The following is a 22,347-nucleotide window of genomic DNA, read 5'->3' on the forward strand; positions in this document are numbered from 1 at the left end:
AGTTGGTGATCTAGTTTCATTCTTTTGCATGTGTCTTTCCAATTTTCCCAACACCATTTATTGAAGAGACTGTCTTGACTCCATTGTATATTCGTGCCTCCTTTGTCAAATATTAATTGAGCATAGTGATTTGGGTTGATATCTGGGTTCTCAATTCTATTCCATTGATCTATTTGTCTGTTCTTGTGCCAGTACCAGGCTGTTTTGAGAACAGTGGCTTTGTAGTATAGTTTGAAGTCTGGTATTGAGATCCCTCCTACTTTACTCTTCTTTCTCAGAATCGCTGTGGCTATTCGGGGTCTTTTATTGTTCCAAATGAACTTTTGGAGAGTTCTTTCTAGGTCAGTGAAATATGTTGTTGGTATTTTAATGGGGAGTGCATTGAACCTATAGATTGCTTTAGGAAGTATGGACATTTTGATGATGTTGATTCTACCAATCCATGAACATGGTATGTTCTTCCATCTCCTTACATCTTCCTCTATCTCTTTTTTCAGTGTCGTGTAGTTTTCCGCAAATAGGTCCTTTATTTCTTTAGTTAAATTTATTCCTAGGTATCTTAATTTTTTTGGTGCGATGGTGAATGGAATTGCTTTTTTAGCCTCTGTTTCTGTAGTTTCACTGTTGGTGTATAGAAATGCCATGGATTTCTTGGCATTAATTTTATATCCTGCTACGTTGCCAAATTCATTTATTAAGTCAATTAGTTTTTTAATGGAGTCTTTTGGGTTTTTTATGTACAATATCATGTCATCTGCAAATAAGGATAACTTTACTTCTTCTTTTCCAATTTGGATGCCTTTTATTTCCTCCTCTTGTCTAATTGCAATGGCTAGTACTTCCAGAACTATGTCAAACAGGAGTGGCGAGAGTGGGCATCCCTGTCTTGTTCCTGTTCTTAGAGGGAATGGTTTTAGTTTTTGCCCATTGAGTATAATGTTGGCTGTGGGTTTATCATATATAGCTTTTATTATGTTGAGGTATGATCCTTGTACTCCCACTTTTTTAAGAGTTTTTAACAGGAAAGGGTGTTGGATTTTGTCAAATGCTTTTTCTGCGTCAATTGATATGACTATATGATTTTTATCTTTCAATTTGTTTATGTGATGTATCACGTTTATTGATTTGCGGATATTGTACCATCCTTGCATTCCTGGAATAAATCCTACTTGGTCATGGTGTATGATCTTTGTGATGTTCTTCTGGAGTCGATTTGCTAGAATTTTGTTGAGGATTTTGGCATCTATGTTCATGAGGGATATTGGCCTGTAATTTTCTTTCATTGAGTTGTCTTTATCTGGTTTTGGTATTAGGGTGATGTTGGCTTCATAGAAGGAGTTCGGAAGTGTTCCTTCCTCTTGGATTTTTTGGAATAGTCTGAGGAGGATAGGTTTTAGTTCTTCCTTGAATGTTTGGTAAAACTCTCCTGTGAAGCCATCTGGCCCTGGGCTTTTGTTTGCTGGAAGCTTTTTGATGACGGTTTCAATTTCTTCCCACGTCACTGGTCTATTGAGATTTTTAGATTCTTCCTGATTGAGTTTTGGCAGTTTGTATTTTTCTAGGAATATGTCCATTTCCTCCAGGTTGTTTAGTTTGTTGGAATAGAGTTGTTCGTAGTATTTTGTAACAATCTGTTGTATTTCGGTGGGGTCTGTTGTTATTTCACCTCTTTCATTTCTGATTTTGTTTATTTGGGTCCTCTCTCTTTGTTTCTTGGTTAGCCTGGCTAGAGGTCCATCAATCTTGTTTATCCTTTCGAAGAACCAGCTCTTGGTTTTGTTGATCTTATGTATTGTTTCTTTGGTCTCTATGTCATTTATCTGTGCTCTGATTTTTGTTATTTCCTTCCTTCTGCTTACACTGGGCTTTTCTTGTTGCTCTTTTTCTAACTCTTTGAGTTGTAGAGTTAGTTCATCTGTTACCATTTTTTCTAGTTTTTTGCAATAGGCTTGTAAGGATATGAACTTCCCTCTCAAAACTGCTTTTGCTGTGTCCCATAGATTTTGGATTGTTGTGTTTTCATTGTCATTTGTTGCCAGGATGTTTTTAATTTCTTCCTTGATTTCTCTGGTAACCCAGTCCTTGTTTAATAGCATGTTGTTTAGTCTCCATGTATTTGATTTCTTTGGATTATTTTTATTGTAATTAATTTCCAGTTTTATGCCACTATGGTCTGAGAAGATGCTTGATATGATTTCTATCTTCTTGAATTTGAATAGACTCTGCCTATGTCCCAAAATGTGGTCTATCTTTGAGAATGTCCCATGTGCACTTGAGAAGAATGTATATTCTGTGGCTTTGGGGTGGAATGTTCTAAAGATGTCAATTAATTCCATCTGGTCTAGTGAGTCGTTTAGGATTGATATTTCTTTGCTGCTTTTTTGTTTAGATGATTTGTCGAAGGGTGACAGTGGGGTATTAAAATCTCCTACTATGATTTTATTGCTATTAATCTCTCCCTTAATGTCCTCCAGCAGTTTTTTTATGTATTTGGGTGCTCCTGTATTGGGTGCATATATATTTACCAGGGTTATTTCTTCTTGTTGGATTGTACCCTTTAGTATTATGAAGTGACCTTCATTATCTCTTGTTATGTCCTTCACTCTGAGATCTAATTTGTCAGATATAAGTATTGCTACCCCAGCTTTTCTTTCCTTTCCATTTGCCTGGAAAACTTTTTTCCATCCCTTCACCCTCAGTCTGTGTGCATCTTTTTTTCTGAGGTGGGTTTCTTGTAGGCAACAGATGTAAGGGTCTTGTTTTCTTATCCAATCTGACACCCTATGTCTTTTGATTGGAGCATTTAATCCATTTACATTTAAGGTTATTATTGATAGGTACTCATTTGATGGCATTTTTATTCTATACCCATGTTCCTTCTTCAATTCCTATTTCTTTATTTTTACAGTAGACCCTTTAGCATTTCTTGCATTGCTGGTTTGGTGGAGATAAATTCCTTCAGTCTTTTTTTGTCTGTGAAGCTCCTGATTTCCCCTTCAATTTTGATTGATAGTCTTGCTGGGTACAGTATTCTTGGATTCAAACCCTTCCTTTGCATGACTTTGTATATTTCATCCCATTCCCTTCTGGCCTGATATGTTTCTGTTGAGAAATCAGTTGCTAGTCTGATGGGGGTTCCTTTGTAAGTAACTTTCTGTCTCTCTCTGGCTGCTTTTAAGATTCTTACTTTGTCGTTGTTGTTTGCCACTTTAATTATAATGTGCCTTGGCGTCTGTCTTCTGGGATTCATTTTGCTTGGGACTCTGCGAGCATCTTGGATTTGTGTGGGTTTTTTCTTCTCTATCTCAGGAAAGTTTTCTGTCATTATTTCTTGAAATACTTTTTCCACGTCTACCTCAGTTTCCTTTCCTTCTGGAACCCCTATTATTCGAATATTATTTTGTTTTGTAATGTCCCAAAGCTCCCGTAGGCTCTCCTCCTGCTTTTTAATCTTTTTTTCTAGAAGCTGCTCTAATTGGGTATTTTTTTCCATCTTGTCTTCTAGCTCACTGATGCGGTCCTCTGCTTCATCTAGTCTACTCTTGATGCTTTCTATTGAGTTCTTCATGGTAGCGATGTCATTTTTCATTTCTTCTTGGTTCTTCCTCAATTCCTGATGGTTCTTCCTCATTTCTTCTTGGTTATTGTCAAATTTCTCTTCCATTCTTTTTAGCCAACCAATAATCATTATTCTGAACTCTTGCTCTGGTAGGCTGCTTGCCTCTGGCTCGTTTACTTCCTTTTCTGGTGATGCCTGCTTTTCTTTCATTTGTGGGGTGTTTCTTTGTCTTCCCATGGTATCTCTTTTCAGGATGTCTGGTTATGTGGTGTTCTTTCTCTTGCGTTAATTTATAGGTGCAAAATACAACACTACCATGTACAACACGAGAGGCACTTAACAGGAATGTATTTACAATATTAATAACCTCTAATAAAGGTAACCCCTAGCGATAGGCAAATTAGGGTATAGGAGAGAAGGAAGGAAGGAAGGTAAAAATAAAATAAAGAAAAATTAAAAAAAAAAAAAGTCAAAGAAGAAATAAAGTAATGACAAAATGAAGTTAGAAAACAGGGAGAAAAAGAAGGGAGAGAGAGAGAGAGAGAGAGAGAGAGAGAGAGAGAGAGAGAGAGAAGAAGCAAACTAAAAAAATGGGAAACAAACTATATATATGTGGAGAAAATTGCCATAGATCAACCACTGAGCCCAGCCAATGCCGGTAACAATACTTGGAGATTAATACAAACTACAATACAATATCCACTATTATTAAGTAAGGTTATGATATACAGAAGTCAAAGAAACAAACAAAAACAGAGGATTTAAAAAAAAAATACAAAGCAACAATAACAACACTGGAATAAGCATAACAATTTCACTGAAAAGCACCAATATTCACAATAATCAACCTTCACTCAAACAATGAGAAAAGGATAGAAAGTAGAACCGTTTTTTTTTTGTGTGTGTTTTTTTTTTTTTTTTTAACTAGTTAATATAGTGCAGAGAGTGATATTTATACACTTGTATCAGGGGTTGGAACTTAGATCTATGAGTATAGTGAGAGCTTTAGCAGGGGGTATACAGAAAGAATAGAGGAAAAACTAAAGCCGGAAAGGGATAGGATAAACTGGAGACTAAAAGGTTAAAGTTTAGTAAGAGAGTGATGGGGTAAAGGTCGAATTGAGATAGGGTTGAATGATGCTATAGTAGAGATTAAAATAGAATGAAGGTTACTCCCAATGTAAAATAAAGACGAAGTAAAATGGTACTGGGGAGGAAAAGAAAAAGAAAAAAAAAATTGCAAAATAGCAGTAGTAATAGTGAAGATAGAGATTGAAAAATGTAATAATTGAAAAGGTAAAATCAAGTAAGGAAAAAAGAAAAAAAATCGTTTCTGAAGTAAAAGATGTAAAAAATGAAAATTAAATAAAAAATGTAAAAAATGAAAATAAAATAAAGAATAGTATAATTAGCATAAAATTGTCCAGTAGAGTTCAATCACTTCCTCTGTTATTGTATTTGGTATGCCTGGTTCTTGGATCAGAGAGTCTTGCAGTTCCCAGCTTTCCACTGCACCTCAGTTTTGTAAGGTAGTCCTTAATTTTAGGCAGGCTATATCTTAGTTATTTGTGTCCATTTATTTATTTTTGATTAATTAAAAGAAAAAGAAAAAGAAAAAAGAAAAAAAAAAAAAAAAAAAAAAAAAAAAAAAGGCAGTTTGTAGTTCAGCCCTTAGGTGTCAGTGTTACTGGTTTGACCTCCCAGACTTTGGTTGCTCTGGCCCTCTTTCTCTCTGGGGGCGGGCCCTCGCAGCTCTCCCGGGCTACAATATAGGCGGGGCCACGGCCGCACTGGGGGCGGGGCCTCGCGGCGCTCCGGGGCGCAGCGCTCAGGGCCGCGCTGGGGGCGGGGCCTCGCGGCGCTCCTGGCCGCGGTGCTCTGGGCCGCACTGGGGGCAGGGCCTCAGGGCGCTCCGGTGCCTGGAGCTCAGGGCTGCTCTGGGGGCGGGGCCTCGCGGCGCTCCGGGCCGCGGTGCTCTGGGCCGCTCTGGGGCCGGGGCCTCACGGCGCTCCTGGTGGCGCGCTCAGGGCCGCTCTGGGGGCGGGGCCTCGCGGCGCTCCTGGTGGCGCGCTCAGGGCCGCTCTGGGGGCGGGGCCTCGCTGGAGCAATGGCGCTATCGCAGCCTGAACTCTCAGCCTAGCCACGCAAACTCTGACCTTTCTGTGGGTGGTTGAAGAGCTTCCTTGAATCCACCCGCTTGCTCCGATCGGGGCGCCACAGGTGCTCGATGGACTCCTCGGCTGTGGGTTTTCCAGGCCTCAGAGAAGCTGCTCCCTTCCTGGTAGGGTGGCGCCGCCTTTGCGCTGAGCCCGGAGCTCCAGGAGAAGTCGGGAGTGCTGGCCGCTTGGTCAGGAAAAATTGTCCAGCGGACACTTCCTTACCTTCCTAGAGTGATCCGCTGCCCCTTAGCTGCTAATCAACATTCCCTGAGCGACTCAGATGTTGCTTCTATCTGTTTTGGGACCGGGGTCAGAACAAGTCCGTCTGTTCGGTCGCCATCTTCAAGCTCCCCTTTTTTTTTTTTTTTTAAAGTGCTTCTCTGATCCAGGGAGTGATACTCTCTCAACCTCCCCTTTTCCCTTTTATCCGTCAGACCAAGGCTGAGAGCTTAAAGACACTTTTTTAAAAAATATATATTTTATTGATTTTTTTAAATAAGTATATTTTATTGATTTTTTACAGAGAGGAAGGGAGAGAGAGAGCTAGAAACATCAATGAGAGAAACATCGAACAGCTGCCTCCTGCACACCCCCCACTGAGGATGTGCCCACAACCAATGTACATGCCCTTCACTAGACCGACGCTCTACCACTGAGCCAAACCGGCTTCGGCTATTTTATTGATTTTTTACAGAGAGGAAGAGAGAGGGATAGAGAGCCAGAAACATCGATGAGAGAGAAACATCAACCAGCTGCTTCCTGCACACCCCCCACGGGGGATGTGCCCGCAGCCAATGTACATGCCCTTGACCAGAATTGAACCTGGGACCCTTTACTCTGCAGGCTGACGCTCTATCCACTGAGCCAAACTGGTTTCGGCTTAAAGACACTTCTGACTTTCTTGACTGCAGGCTTTCTCACAGCCTCGGCCACTAGGGGGAGTGCGGAGAGCACTCAAAACTCCAGGTGACCCTCATGTGGTTGAAAGGGCAGCAGTGCTGATCCGCAGCCCCCAGCTGTCTTCACACTCCTGACCCTTTAATCCCCTAAAACAATTCTACACTCAAAATGATCCAAACATGCATTCCCGGATGCAGGTACTGCTCTCTAGGAATAAGAGATAACCTTTTTAATTTGGTAAAACCATAACCATGCATGGATGACAGTCTTTGCTTTCTAATTTCTGGCAGTCTGAGTGACCATTTCTGGGTAACAGCCATGATTCAGGCTGTTCCTCTAAAGTTTTTCTATCTATGCTTTTTAAAACTTTTCTAATTTTTTCTACTAAAAAAAGAGAGAAGGAAACAGTAAAATCTTATAGGAGGGATTAATAAAAGAAGTCAATAATTGTTTTTAAAGCTAATGGCTAAACCTCCATAAAATAAAGCATCTGTAAAGAAAACAGCAATATTCAAACTTTTACGATAGTCAAAGAAATTAAAGATATAAATAAATTGAACTACAAAAGACAACTGTTACCATGATAAAGTAAACCTAATTTAAGAAGTATATTAATATCTTAGTTAAGGTCAAAGTTTTCATTTTTTAAAACACCTTTCACATTAAAAAACTCAGGGATCCCTGGCCGGTGTGGATGGTGGTCGAGCGTCACCCTGTGCTGTGATTCCTGGTCAGGGTGCACATCCAGGTTGTGCATTCTGTCCCCAGCAGAGGGCGTGCAGGAGGCAGCCAAACAGATTCACCGCTGTTTGTCTATCTCCCTTCCTCTCTCTAAAATCAATTAAAACATATTAAGAAATAAAAACTCAAGGAAGATATCGCCTTTATTCTTGGGAAGGACTATTGTAAACATAAAAGTTATGTTTATCACTTTAAAAACATATTTTAGAAAACTTGGAGAAATTATTTCCTGTACAATATCTGCGTGTATGTGAGCTTATGTGGTTGAGCAAAAGTAGATTTACAGTTGTTAATATGGAAAATACAACGATGTAGGAGAACCTCAGTTCTCGAACTTAACTTATTCCAGAAGGATGTTCGAGAAGATTTGTTCGAAAACCGAATCATTTTTCCCCATTAGAAATAATGTAGATTGGATTAATTCATCCTGATCCCCAGATTGTTCTAACCTTTCTTACACACAGTACATTTCATCTGTCAACAAACTCTTTCTTAAATTTGTCGAACCCCCTCCTATTCGCCTTAAACGTTCAGCCTCACTCCAGCACGCGGCATCTCCCTTGCTGTCACAGGCTGACTGCTTCTCATTCCTCCACAACAGTCAACAGCAGTTTCCTACCTCTTCCATTGCCTGTGGTCATTATGGTTTTCACACCATTAGAAATACCAGCACTCCTTCTTTCTAGATTTCTTTATTGATTAAGGTATTACTATGTGTCCTTATCCCCCCAACCCCCATTCATGCCCTCGCCCTGTCTCTGTTGTCTGTGTCCACTGGTTAGGCTCCATGCATGCACACCAAGTCCTTGGTTGATCTCTTCCCTTTACCCCCACCCTCCCCTACCTTCCCTCTGAGGTTTGACAGTCTGATCAATGTTTCTCTGTCTTTGGATTTGTTTTTTGTTCTTTTGTTCATCAGTTTATGTTGTTCATTAGAAATACCAGCATGCTTGATGACCTCTTTTATGCCTTAACATTGTGGTAATCATCCATTTTGCCAGCAAAAAACCCACACAAATATTCACAGATGTTAATTGGTAAACTGAAGCATAGTAGCCCATTCTCTCCTTTGTTTGAAAAAATATCTATAGTTGAAAGGGTCAATAAAAGGTTATGAAATAAGCTCCTGGAATCTTACTCTCAAATCTGCGGAGCTACAGCCATGGTCAGCGGGTTGCATATTTGATCCCCAGTCTGGTCAGGGTTCCTATAGGAGGCAACCAATTGATATAATTGATATGCCTCTCTTACATTGGTGTTTTCTTCTCTCTCTGTTGTAGGTGGTTCCATCTGGCACAGCATAAACAACCCCATGGGATAAGCAGTCTTTAAATTGCTGTCAAAAACTACTCTCAAACACATATGTAGACATATGGTCCTGCAAACATAGACTTAAACACTTCTCTTTGGCTCGTATAAATGAGGACTCAGTTCAGCAATACTTACAGTTAGCATTGGAGTTGTCAACAGGCCCCAAGCAAAGAATTCAAGGAAAATTACAATTGCAGCATGGTACACACTTGGTCGGCCAAAGCCTTCTTGCTAAAAAAGGAAGAAAATTATTATTAAAAAAGAGTAGAGAAATTTTTAAAATCCATTATCCTAAAATGGCATCTAACACACATACACAGTATAAATTTAAAACCTATCCTATACAATAATCCTATGTTATACAAGGCTAATATGCAAATCGACCAAAACAGCAGAACGACAGGTCACTATGACATGCACTGACCACCAGGGGGCAGGTGCTCAATGCAGGAGCTGCCCCCTGGCGGCCAGTGCGCTCCCACAGGGAAAGTGCCGCTCAGCCAGCAGCAGGGCTTACGGGCTGGCGCAACTGTGGCAAGGACCTCTCGGGGATGTCCGACTGCTGGCTTAGGCCCGGGTCCCAGACTGCAAGAGGGCACAGGCCAGGCTGAGGGCCCCCCGCGACTTCCCAGTGCAGGAATGTCATGCAATGGGCCTCTAGTCCCATTAAAATAAAACTTCATTCTGCAGTATCCCTGATTCTTTCATCTTCCCTAATTATAGGATGTACCATGATTATAGACTTTCTACTCATCCCATCAATACAAATTACTGGAGCTTTGGTAAAAAATCAACTGATTCTTCAAGGGACTGAGATTCCAGGACCTCACTATTCTGTCTCTTAATTATGTGTTGTTTTTCAGCATCTTGGCCTCTATAGATCTAAAGTTCCTCTAGCCCAGTGGTCAGCAAACTGCGGCTCACAAGCCACATGCGGCTCTTTGGCCCCTTGATTGTGGCTAATTAGGGTACTTTAATTAAGTTAATAACAATATACCTACCTATATAGTTTAAGTTTAAAAAAATTGGCTCTCAAAATAAATTTCAATCATTGTACTGTTGATATTTGGCTCTGATGACTAATGAGTTTGCGACCACTGTTCTAGCCACATAAGGAAACGCAGGCACTGGAGTCAGTCATGTGCTCACAGCTTCAGGGAAGTGATGATGTAATTCAGTGGTTAGGGGAAGAACCGTCCTCCGTACTAAAAGTGTCAAAATCCCGTTTTCAGTTTCTGTTTTAAGACGGCCTACTCTGCTAGTTTTCTGCAGTTTTTGACTTCCAGAGAGGAAATCTGAAACTCTTCTTAACTGAATGTTCTCTGGCTCTGTTACAATGCTTCCTATGAGATCAGGTGCTGTTAGCACTTAGACCTAGAAGTGAACTGACAAAAGACTGCAAAACCCACAGGATTCCTGTTTACATTTTCAAGTCTTCAAAAGGCACATTTGCATCTGCATTATTTAACTAGAATCTAATCATAACAAAAGATCAGACAAATCCAGACTGTGAGACATTCAATAAGACAACTAGCCTAGTCTCCTTAGAAATCTCAATGTTATAAAAGACAGAAGTAAATGTAGGAAGACCACAGGCATAACAACCAAACTAATGCCTTTTTTCTGATCAAAACCTAGAATGTGGAAAATTTTTAAACAATGGACCAATTCTTCAACAAAGAAATGTATAGATAAAGAAAAGAAAAAAGGAGGGAGAAGTATGTTATTATATAGATTTAAGAAATATGTGGACTTTTGAGTTTTGACTTAAATAAACTGGAAAAAAAAGGACAATTTTAAATCAATCATGGATATTTTAAAATACACTGGATATTAGATGATAACAAAAGTAGGAGATAGGGTAGCAAAAGAATACATTTTTAAAAGTAAACAGCCTATATTCTTTTACTGATAATTTCATAATTACTCGGTTGAAAATTCTGATAGTCACTCACTGTATACAGCAAAGTAAATGCCTCTAAGCAGTCAAACAGTGTGAATGTCAATAAACAGCCTATTCCTCTCGAACCACTTGCTTTATTTATCAAGCAGCATGCATGTAAGAATCTCAAAAACACTCTGAGAAGCAGCCACAAGTAGAAGCACAGGAAGATACCGTTTTACTCGCAGTTTCTGGGATTTGGTGCTTTTCCAGGAAGTGAGCTTTATTTATGGAGACCAACAGATAGAAACTATGTTGCTGCAATGCTGATTAAATATTTTTAAGATGCACATTTTATTCTGTGTGTACATTTCTTCATGCTATTTTTTTAATACCTTGCAAAAAAACAAACACACACAGATGACCCACCTTTTTGTTCACACATTATATATTTTTAAAGTAAAAATTTAAAAAATAAACATCTTTTAAAATGCAAATGTTAGGGGCTCCAGTGGCGCAATCAGTTAGCGCGCGGTACTTATAAAATGCAAATGTTACATTATTCTCTTCTCTACATAAATTACTTTTTAAAAAAATATATATTTGATTGCTTTTCTACAGAAATGAAGAGAGAGGGCCGAGACCGGTTTGGCTCAATGGACAGAGCGTCGGATTGAAGGGTCCCGGGTTCGATTCCGGTCAAGGGCATGTACCTTGGTTGCGGGCATATCCCCAGTAGGGGGTGTGCAAGAGGCAGCTGATCGATGACTCTCTCTCAACGATGTTTCTGGCTCTCTGGATCTCTCCCTTCCTCTCTGTACAAAATCAATAAAATATATTAAAAAATAATAAAATATTAAAAAAAATTTTTTTTAATGAAGAGAGAGGAATAGTTAGAAACATCGATGAGAGAGAATCATCAATCAGCTGCCTCCTGCACCCCCCCCCCCCCACTGGGGATGTGCCCTCAACCAAGGTACACACCCCGACTGGGATCAAACCTGGGACCCTTCAATCCGCAGGCCGAAGCTCTATCCACTGAGCCAAACCGGTTTCAGCATACATAAGTTACTTTAATTGTACTATCATACATCCCTAACCAATAACAGTGACATATGAGAAAAATGCAACAGGCAGGCCTTGATATGATGGAAACTTGGTGTGAGCAATCAGACAAAAGGTAAATCTTCTTTACTTCCAATTATTTCTAAGTTCTTGGGGCCCAATATGCTGAGGAAAACAGTGTCATACATTTACTCTCCTTTAAGTTATCTGAGCTAATTAGAAAGGCTTTATAAAACTTAACCAATTATTGCCCTGGCAGCATGGCTCCGTAGGTTGGAGCATTGTCTCATACACCAAAAGGTTATGGGCCCATACCTAGGTTGCAACACTGATCACATATGTGAGGCAACCACTTGGCGTTTCTCTCTCACATCAATGTTTCACTCGTGCTCTAAAAAAATAATAAATGAATAAATATAACATACTTGAGGATTAAAAAACCAATTATTCCCAGTTGAGCCTGATCTAGTACTGCCTCTCTCAATCAGTGCAGTATCCCCTTTTCGTTTTGTTGCCTTTTTATAAATTACTAGTGGTCCCATGCACCTGTCCCTCAGCCCAGCCTGTACCCTCTCCAATCTGGGACCCTTCGAGGGACATCCCTCTCACAATCCAGGACTGCTGGCTCCAATCTGCTCGCTTGCCTGCCTTCCTGACTGCCCGTAACTGCCTGGTCACCTTCTAACCACTCCCCTGCCAGCTTGTTTGCCCCTAACTGCCCTCCCCTGCAGGCCTGGTCCCAACTACCGTCCCTGTAGGCCTGGTCACGCCCAACTTCCCTCTGCTGGCTTGGTCACCCCTAACTGTCCTCCCCTGCAGGCTTGATCGCCCCCAACTGCCCTCCCCTGCTGGCCATCTTGTGGTGGCCATCTGTGTCCACATAGGGGCAGGATCTTTGACCACATGGGGACAGCAATCTTGTGTGTTGGAGTGATGGTCAATCTGCATATTACTTTTATTAGATAGGATAGAGGCCTGGTGCATGAGTGGGGGCTGGCTGGTTTGCCCTGAAGGGTATCCCAGATCAGGGTGGGGGTTCCCTTGGGGCATGGGGCAGCCTGGGTGAGGGGCCTGTGATGGTTTTCAGGCTGGCCACGCCCCCCCCCCCCCCCATCTGGGATTTATTTATCTTCTATTAATACAATTGAAACTTTGTAGCCTGGAGTGGAGCCAAGCCTTCTGCTTGCTCCATGGAGGTAGCCATTTTGTTGGGATTTATATATCTTCTATAATTGAAACTTTGTAGCCTTAAACATAGGCCTGGACCGGCCAGGGTGTGCGGAAAGCTTGGCTTCCTCCATTGCCGGGGAAACCCAAGCCTCCCTCCTGCTCTCTGTGGCTGTAGCCATCTTGGTTAGGTTTATTTGCATATATGCTCCTGATTGGCTGGTGGACATAGCAGAGTGATGGTTAATTTGTATATTACTTTTTAATTAGATAGGGTTACAGAACATCTTGAGACATTTGAAAGCAGACAATGAAAAATGAGTTGTGACCAGCTGGCCTTGCTCAGAAGTTCAGTGTCAATCTATGAACCAGAAAGTCTCGGTTCGATTCTGGTCAGGGCACATGCCTGGGTTGTGTGCTCAGTCCTCAGTAGGGGGGTGCAGGAGGCAGCCAATGATTCTCATCATTGATGTTTCTGTCTCCTTCTACCTTTTTGTTGATATCAATTTTAAAAATGTTTAAATAAGTGTGTTGTGATGTCTTCATACACTCTCATTACCATCTCTCCCATAGCGGACTACTGGGGCTTTGGAATCCTGACTACTGATGCCTAGATTCAGCAGCAAACAGCCATCACCCAGTGCCTGACTCCTCTTCCCTGCCCCTTTGACACTACACTCAGAGTGATCATCTAAAACACAACTCTCATCCTGTTGCTCCTGCACAGGACTACAAAACCGCCCACAATTCCTCCAATTCCTGTATACCAACATTTTGGCAACATAACTGTGCTGCCGATTCCATCAATAGGTGGAGTTATTTGTCCACTTCCTGGACTGGAGCTGGCTTAACCAACAGATGTCAGGTGAAGTGACAAGATGGACTTCTGAACCTTGACCCCTAGAGGCCTTCAAAACCAAGTGGAGAAATCCCTTAGAGGCACAGGAGAACGAGAGCATTTTAAGCCCTCCCAACTGATGTCCCTTAGATGGGCAGTGGCAGCCATCACCCATAGCCTGACAAAAGGAGCAAGGCCATCTTAATCACCCTACAAATGACTACAGTATCTGCCATCAAATCCAGTGATGACCCCTGGCTGAACACAGCCCAAACTGCTGACCCCCACAACTATCGTGAAAAGCCACTAATTTGGGAGTAGTTTCTTATGTATTTTTAAAAATTTCTTTATTGATTAAGGTATCACATACTTGTCCTCATCCCCCATATCCATCCCACATCCCAGTTTCATATGTATTAACTAGGGGCCTCGTGCATGAAAATTCATGACCGGAGGGGGGTTCCTTCAGCCTAGCCCATCCCCTCATAGTCCAGGAGCCTCGAGGGGCGGGAGGCGACCCAGTGATCTGGGAAGGTGACGACCCTATCACACCTCTGCTGCTGGCACTGCCGGCAGCGCAAGCCTCGGGTAGCCCTGGGCGGCTGGGCAGCAGCCATCCAAGGCTTGCCTGCACCACAGGCCGGCCTTGGGCAGCTGGGGAGCTGAGGGGACTGGGGGATTCTGGAGGCAGGTATGTGGAGTGGGAACTGGGAGCCGCCCTCTTTGAGGACCTGGCAGTCAATTAGCATAATGCCTTCTTATTGGCTGTGGGTGCTGCCATCTTTGAGGGAAGAGCAGTCAATTAGCTTATTTCCTCCTAATTGGCTGTGGGAGCTGTCATCTTTGTGATGGTGTGAGGGTCAATTAGCATACCCCTCTTTACTGGATATGATTATTAAGTGATACAAATACCCTCCTTTTGCCCTCATGATTATGTTTAAACTCTTAAGACTGCTTTGAGGTTCCCTTTGTAACTCTCCAATCTCATCCCTCAGTTCAAACATAACTTGATAAAATATTTGTGAGATTAAAGAATAATATTCACACAAACCATTTTTTGATATTTTATTATAAAAATATACTAGTTAGGTATTATAGTTAGTTGTAGTCAGAAAGGGCAACAAGAATTCCTGAAAGCCCAGCTGGTGTGGCTCAGTGGTTAAGCACTGACCCATGATCCAGAAGGTCATGGTGCAATTCCTGGTCAGGGCACATGCCCCGGTTGCAGGCTCAGTCCCCAGTAGCAGGCATGCAGGAGGCAGCCAATTCTTTCTCATCATTGTTTCTATCTCCCTCTCCATTTCCCTTTTTCTCTCAAATCAATAAAAATATACTTAAAAAAAAGAATAAAAATACTTACCATGGTTGGTGTTTCTCAATGGTTAGAGCATCAGCCCACACACTGAAAAGATCAAGATCAAGGGCACATACCTGGGTTGCAGGTTCAACCCCCGGCCCTTGTCAGGTGTGCAGGAGGCAACCAATCGATGTGTCTCTCTCACATCGATGTTTCTCTTTCTCTCTTTTACCCTTTCTAAAAATCAATGGGAAAAATATCCTTGGGTAAGGATTAACAACATAAATAAATGAAAATAAAGTGGGTTCCCAAAAACTGGGGTTTATTTAAAAAAAGAAAAAGAATAAAAGTACTCAACTCCAACTGATTAGTTACTTGCTGAGCTCTATCTACGTATGTCAGCCAGATGCCGGGGACAATACTAGCAACCAGAGAAATTATTCCTGCTCCCATTTCATGGATGTAATATTTAAAAGGAAATGAATACTTTGAAGGATAAGGACAGTCTATTACAAAGAATCCTGAGCTATACCCAGGCAAAACAGGGTCCTGGGACAGTGGCCACAGACACTATGCCACACACTGATCACAAACGCTACACTTTTGAGATAGTAACTATTATTAACCCCTAATTTTATAGATGACAAAACTCAGATGGAGAATTTACTTGTAACTTGCCCAACTGAAACGGTTAGTAACTGCCTAAGCTGGTATTCCATCCAGAGTCAGATACCTCCGGAGTGTGTTACCACTGTATCACTTACACTGCCTTTTTCTTAGCCCAAACTTCTCCCCAAATGGAATTAGCACAGACACAAGGCAGGCAGCCTGGACTGCAGCAACCTGAGGAAGAGGCAAATAGGAGTCAAATGGTAGAGCGCTCCTTAAGCAAAGCACAGCAGACCTTTCCCCACGCTTTCCCCACATGAAGGAATCTGGCAAAGGGACAATCTCTACTAACCCTTCACCTGCTGTTTCACTATGACCTGTGGAGTTCAATAAAGTAGGGCATACGGCTTTTATCCATCAGGTCATCTGTTGCCAGTTGGAAAAAGATAAGGTTAAAAATTACTCCCACTTGTTTCACACAGGATCCCAGTAAACATCAGTGACCTGTCAATATGGAAGCAAAAGACAGAGAGGCCATCATACAAACCAACTGAATAAAAAGGAGAGTTCACAAACAAGCCATGTATGCATGTCCAGCTGATTTTGGGCAACAGTGCCAATCCCATTCAGTGGGGAAAGAACAACTGCTTCAACAAGGAGAGCTGAGAAAATTGAATTTCCACTGATAAGGAATAAAGCTGGACCCTACCTCACACCATATATAAAAAGTAACTTAAAATGAATGAATGACCTCAGCTAAAACCACAAAACCCCTCACAGGAAACATAGATGTAAATCTGGGATTTAGTAATGAATGCTTAGATATGATTCCAAACTATAAGCAACAAAAGAAAAAACAGATATGGGCTTCCTCAAAATTACAAACTTTAACTGGACTTTATCAAAATTTAAAACTTCTATAAATCAAAAGAAAATCAACAGAATGAAAAGGCAACTGTGGAGCTGTGGAGGAAATATTTGTAAAACACATATCTGATGAGCTAATATCCGGAATATATTAGAAACTTCTACAACGCAAAAACAAAACAAAACAAAAAACAAAAAACATACACTCACACACTCACACACACACACACACACACACACACCCCAAATAACCAGAGTTAAAAACAGGCAAAGAACTTGAGTTGACATTTCTCCAAAGAAGATATACAAATAAACATAGGGAAACATATGGGAATATATGGCCAATAAACATGGAAAGATGCTCAACACCATTCATTATTAGGTGAGTGCAAAATACAAAACATGAAACATCACCTCACACCCATCATCAAAAACAAAAAACAACAGAAAACAACAATGTTGGCGAGGATGTGAAGAAATTAGAACCCTGGTACACTGTTGGCAGGAAAGTAAAGGTTGCAGCCATTTGAGAAATTTTATGGCACGTGCTCAGATAATTAAAAATAGAATTACCCGGTGACCCCACAATCCCATTTCTGGATAGATATTCAGAACTGAAAGCAGGAGCTCAAAAAAGGTATTTGTATACTCATGTTCCAGCAGCATTATTCACAACAGCAAAAAGATAGAAGCAACCCAAGTACTCATCAACAGATAAATGGAGAAACAAAAAGTGGTATATATACATAAAATGAAATACTATGCAGTATTAAAAGGAAGAAAATTATGACACATGCCACATGTCCTTTCAACAGTATTGATGACAACATCAACAACCCTGAGGATATCACGTCTAAGTAAAATAAGCTAGTCACAAAAAGACAAACAGTAGATGGCTTCACTTATATGAGGTATCTAGAGGAGTCAAACTGAGAAGCTGAATGCAGAATGGTGGTTACTAGGGAATTTGTGATGGAGTCAATGGGAGTTGCTATTTAATGGATATATAAAGTCTCAGTTTTACAAGATAAAAAAGTTATGAAGATTGATGGTAAAATAATGTGAACATAATTAACACTAATGAACTATTTAAAATGGTTAAAATGGTAAATTTTGTTAAATATGGCTATTATAAATATTTCTTAAATCAACTCTTATTTCCATATATTAGCAATAAACAATTGTGAATTTAATTTTTTTAAAAGAATTTACGTTTGTGCTGAAACTGGTTTGGCTCAGTGGATAGAGCGTCAGCCTGCAGACTGAAAGGTCCTAGGTTCGATTCTGGTCAAGGGCATGTACCTTGGTTGCGGGCACATCCCCAGTAGGGGGTGTGCAAGAGGCAGCTGATTGATGATCCTCTCCCATCGATGTTTCTAATTCTCTATCCCTCTCTCTTCCTCTCTGTAAAAAAAAATCAATAAAATATATATATTAAAAAAATTTACGTTTGTATTATATTTACATTACATGTACAATAGCACCAAAATATGAAATAGGGAATAATCTGACAACTGTTGTGGAAGAATTATACATTGAAAACTACAAAACACAGCTGAGAGAAATGAAATAAGATCTAAAATAAATGGAGAGAGAATGCATTCATAGATCAGAACACTCAATATTGTTTTTAATTCTCGCCAAACTTATCTTCAAAATCAACACCATCCCATTGAAAATGCCAGCAGGGCCCTAGCAGGTTTGGCTCAGAGGATAGAGCGACGGCCTGTGGACTGAAGGTCCCAGGTTCAATTCTGGTTAAGGGCACATGCCCAGGTTGTGGGCTTGATCCCCAATAGGAGGTGTGCAGAAAGCAGCTGATCGATGATTGACATTTCTCTCTCTCTCTCTTCCCTTCTCCCTTCCTCTGTTAAATCAATAAGGAAATATTCACTGAGTGACCAGATTATTATTATGATCTCTGAAAGCATAATAATCAGGCCATTCAGTGCGTGTGTGTGTGTGTGTGTGTGTGTGTGTGTGTAAATTATATATTAGAGGCCTGGTGCATGAATATGTGCATGGGTGGGGTCCAGCCAGCCTGGCCAGGGGTAGGGGACATGGTCAGTTGGCTGGCCTACCTGCTAGGTGAACTCCTAGTCGGGACAATTTGCATATTAGCCTTCTATTTTATAGGATGTACAATGAGTGGCCAGATTATTATGCATTCAGAGATCATAATAATCTGGCCACTCAGTGTATATATACTAGAGGCCTAATACATGAAGATTCATGCAAGAATGGCCTTCCTTCCCCTGGCTGCTGGAGCCACCTTTCCACACTGCCCAGAGGCCCAGAGTATCCCGCCCCCAGCTGCTTAGTGCCTGTGTATGCAAATTAACCCACCATCTTTGTTGGGTCAATTTGCAAACTCACGCCTGATTGACTGGTGAGCATCATGAAGGTACAGTCAATTTGCATCTTACTCTTGTATTAGTGTAGTCTAGAGGCCTGGTGCATGAAATTCATGCATGGGGGGGGTCCCCTCAGGCCAGCCTACACCCTCTCCAATCCGGGACCCCTTGGGGGATGTCCATTTAGGCCCTATCCCAGCAGTCGGACATCCCTCTCACAATCTGGGACCACTGGCTCCTAACTGCTCACCTACCTGCCTGCCAGCCTGATTGCCCCTAACTGCCCCCCCTGCTGGCCCCCACCTTCCCTCCCACCACCACCATGGTTGCCTCCAATTGCTCCCCCTATGGCCACCCCTGTCAAGTCCCACAGGGTTGCAGCTTCAGTTCTGGTGCTGGGTGGGGGGGCACAGCCTCAGGTTGTGGCATGACAGTGTGACAACCATTTGCACGTTAGCTCTTATTATATAGGATAAAAAGAAAATACCACCAGGCTTTTTGGTATAAATTTATAAAGCTGATTCAATTACTTCTAAAATGCAGACCCCAGAATAGCCAAAACAATTTTAACAGAGAACAAAGTCATAGAACTAACTCTCATTTGTTTTGTCTTATGAACTTCCAGTAACAGAGACTGAATAGTGTTAATGTAAAGATAAACAAATAGATCAATGAAAGAGAATCCAGAATAGACTAACATTTTGACAAGGCTACAAAAGCAACTCAGTGAATAAAAACGCCTTTTCAACAAATGATATAGCAAGTGGTTATCTACTATGTGCAGAAAGAACTTCCATTCACATGCTGCACCAGATAAAAAATTAATGCACACCTCCCTTTCATAGAAGGCAATGCTCACTTGGTTCCCTTCTCTTATTCAGGTTAACATCTCCTTGTCAATATCATTTTTTGGTCAATATATCTCTGGGCCAAACAAGGTAGAAAAAGGCAGCAGCCACTTCCTTAGCGCAGTAACATGAGCAGAACCCAACGCCATGAAGTCAAGCTCTAGGGAAATTCTAACACATTAAAATAAAACCACGTCCTGGGACCTGCAGTGACACGCTAGCAAACAGAAACTGCAAGCAGGGAGATACACTTTGGAGGCAGTGGCTATGCCTTAACAGACCTGACTACAGGCACCACTGCTCTCAGCCACACGCCCCCCTCCACACGGGCCACAGGCGCCGGCTCTCACTGCATCAGCACCAGGCACTCCCTTCCTCTCTCGTCGCAATGTGTTAACACGTAGTGACTCTGCGCCTTCAGAGAAAAGGGAAGCTTGGACAGGAAAATCTACTTGTGCCCAAACTACCTTCAGGGTTCAGAGAAGGAATCTGGGAATAAATTGCCTAGGTTTCTTTAAGTAAACATACCTCAAAAGTTCCTGCTCTAACACCTAATTAACAATTTTAATCTTCAGAGTGGGTTCTAGTTCCTGTATAAATTAGTAAAATAGAGAGAACTGAATACTTATTAATCAGGGAACCCCTAAAGAATCTGACCAATCATTCATGCCAAAAATATTGAGAAATAAGAAAAATAGCCGAAGCCGGTTTGGTTCAGCGGTAGAGCGTCGGTCTGCGGACTGAAAGGTCCCAGGTTCGATTCCGGTCAAGGGCATGTACATTGGTTGCGGGCACTTCCCCGGTAGGGGGTGTGCAAGAGGCAGCTGATTGATGTTTCTCTCTCATCGATGTTTCTAGCTCTCTATCTCTCTCCCTTCCTCTCTGTAAAAAAAATCAATAAAATATATTTAAAAAAAAGAAAAATAACAGCTAATATTACTGAGGGCTCACTAGGTGCAGGCGGTGGTACCCTCACGATCTCTGAGGTAAACATTCCTATTACTTCAGGGAGGTTGTGCCACTCGCCCCAAGTTATGTGAACTAAGGCGGCAACTGGATTCCAGGCGTGCCGTCTCCCCAGCGCGGGGCTCCGCCGGCGGCCCTTCCCACCCCGGGGCGCAGCCAGGGCCCTGCCGGCCTCTGGGGTCACAGCGACACCCAGTGCGGAGGCAGCTGCCGTGTGGTAAGCGAGAGACAGTCAAAATCTAGGTCAGAAATGCCGAGGAACGGGCCGGGACGCGGGAAGCCAGACCTGCGCTTCCCCCGCGGAGCCCAGGGCGGCCGGCAGGGCGGGAGCGGGAGGCGGGCCTGGCCATCGGTGCCGGCAGAGGGCTGCGCTCTTCCCGCACCAGGAACCAGGGAGGAAAGCCCCGGCCCCTCCCGCCACCGCGGGGACGCTGTGGGGATGGGGACCCGCTCAGCCTTTCCCAAAGCAGCCCCGGCGCGGGCTGTGCGGAGGCCGCCCCGGTTCCAGCCGGGCCCCGCCCCCGGACAGCTCCCGGCCCTCCTCCGGGAGGGAGACCCCTCCTCCGGGAGGGAGACCCCTCCTCCGGGAGGGAGACCCCTCCTCCGGGAGGGAGACCCCTCCTCCGGGAGAGAGACCCCTCCTCCGGGAGGGAGACCCCTCCTCCGGGAGGGAGACCCCTCCTCCGGGAGAGAGACCCCTCCTCCGGGAGGGAGACCCCTCCTCCGGGAGAGAGACCCCTCCTCCGGGAGGGAGACCCCTCCTCCGGGAGGGAGACCCCTCCTCCGGGAGAGAGACCCCTCCTCCGGGAGGGAGACCCCTCCTCCGGGAGGGAGACCCCTCCTCCGGGAGGGAGACCCCTCCTCCGGGAGGGAGACCCCTCCTCCGGGAGACCTCTCCTCGGCCTGGAGTGCTCCCAGGAGTCTCCCGGTCCCGGCGGGCGGGCGGGCGGCGGGAAAGGTTTTCCCGACACCACAGGCCCCGCGAGGTGCCGCCGAGACGCCGTGGCCCTCCGCCCGCACCGCGCCGTCCGGCTGCAGCGCACGCACCTCCCGCAGAGCCGGCCCGGCCCCGGCCCGCGGGCTGCCCGCCCGGAGCCCGCCAGCCCGCCGCCGCCGAGGGGAAACCAGAGCGCCGGCCTCAGGGCGCCGCGGCCCCGCTCACCCCGCTTCCGCCGGCGGCCCGCACGGCCGCGCGCTCCTCCGCCATGACTCCCGCCGCGGGCTCCCCGCTCAGGCCGCGCCGGCTCCGGCTCCCCGCGCCCCGGCAGGACTGCGCCGCCCGCCCGCGCCTTCATGGGCTCCGCGCCGGCGCCTGCGGGCCCACGGCCCAGGCGGAGGCGGCGGAGGAGGTCTGAGGGCCCGCGCCCGCCGCCCCGCCCCGCGCCCGCCGCCCCGCCCCGCGCCCGCCGCCCCGCCCCGCGCCCGCCGCCCCGCCCCGCGCCCGCCGCCCCGCCCCGCCCCGCGCCCGCCGCCCGGAGGTACGTCACGGCCGGGCGGTCCTCCCCGGAGGTGGAAGGAGCGGGGAAGCGCAAGCCCCGCGGTGGGTGCGGTGCTGCGCGGGGAGGGCGCGGAGTCTACGCCAAGTGAAGGCGGATGTAGCGCCGTAATCAATAAAGAAATTAAAAACCAGAGAGAACGGCACGGGGATGGCGGGCCCGGCGGTGGGCGGTAAAGGGCCACGGCCCCCCTGCCGCTGCGCTCCGCGTTGCCACCAGGCGTGAGGGCCCACACGGGCTGGAGGCCTTTGAACTGGAAGGTTCCCGGGGTTGTCCTCGCCGCCCGTC

At 44.2% G+C, this 22,347-nt stretch overlaps 1 protein-coding gene across 4 annotated transcripts in view; it reads right to left on the reverse strand.

Moving 5' to 3' along the window:
- MFSD14B (major facilitator superfamily domain containing 14B) overlaps positions 1–21,962 on the reverse strand; it is a 66,556-nt gene extending 44,594 nt beyond the window's left edge. For 2 of the 4 annotated variants that reach the window (XR_014796333.1, XM_084899024.1), the window contains exons 1-2: positions 21,726–21,961; positions 8,806–8,901 (exon numbers count right to left, since the gene is read on the reverse strand). Coding sequence is in view for 3 of the 4 variants with exons in the window: in XM_084899024.1 (XP_084755150.1) it covers positions 8,806–8,901; positions 21,726–21,770 (141 nt within the window). In the remaining variant the exon portion in view is untranslated. Of the gene's footprint in view, positions 1–8,805; positions 8,902–21,610; positions 21,631–21,725 lie in introns of those variants that run through there. The other 2 variants (XM_084899025.1, XM_084899026.1) reach the window with 2 other exon arrangements.
- Positions 21,963–22,347: the final 385 nt, after the last annotated feature.

The sequence above is a fragment of the Pipistrellus hanaki genome (genome assembly GCF_964339955.1).
Source record: "Pipistrellus hanaki genome assembly, chromosome: 11".
Classification (NCBI taxonomy): Eukaryota; Metazoa; Chordata; class Mammalia; order Chiroptera; family Vespertilionidae; genus Pipistrellus; species Pipistrellus hanaki.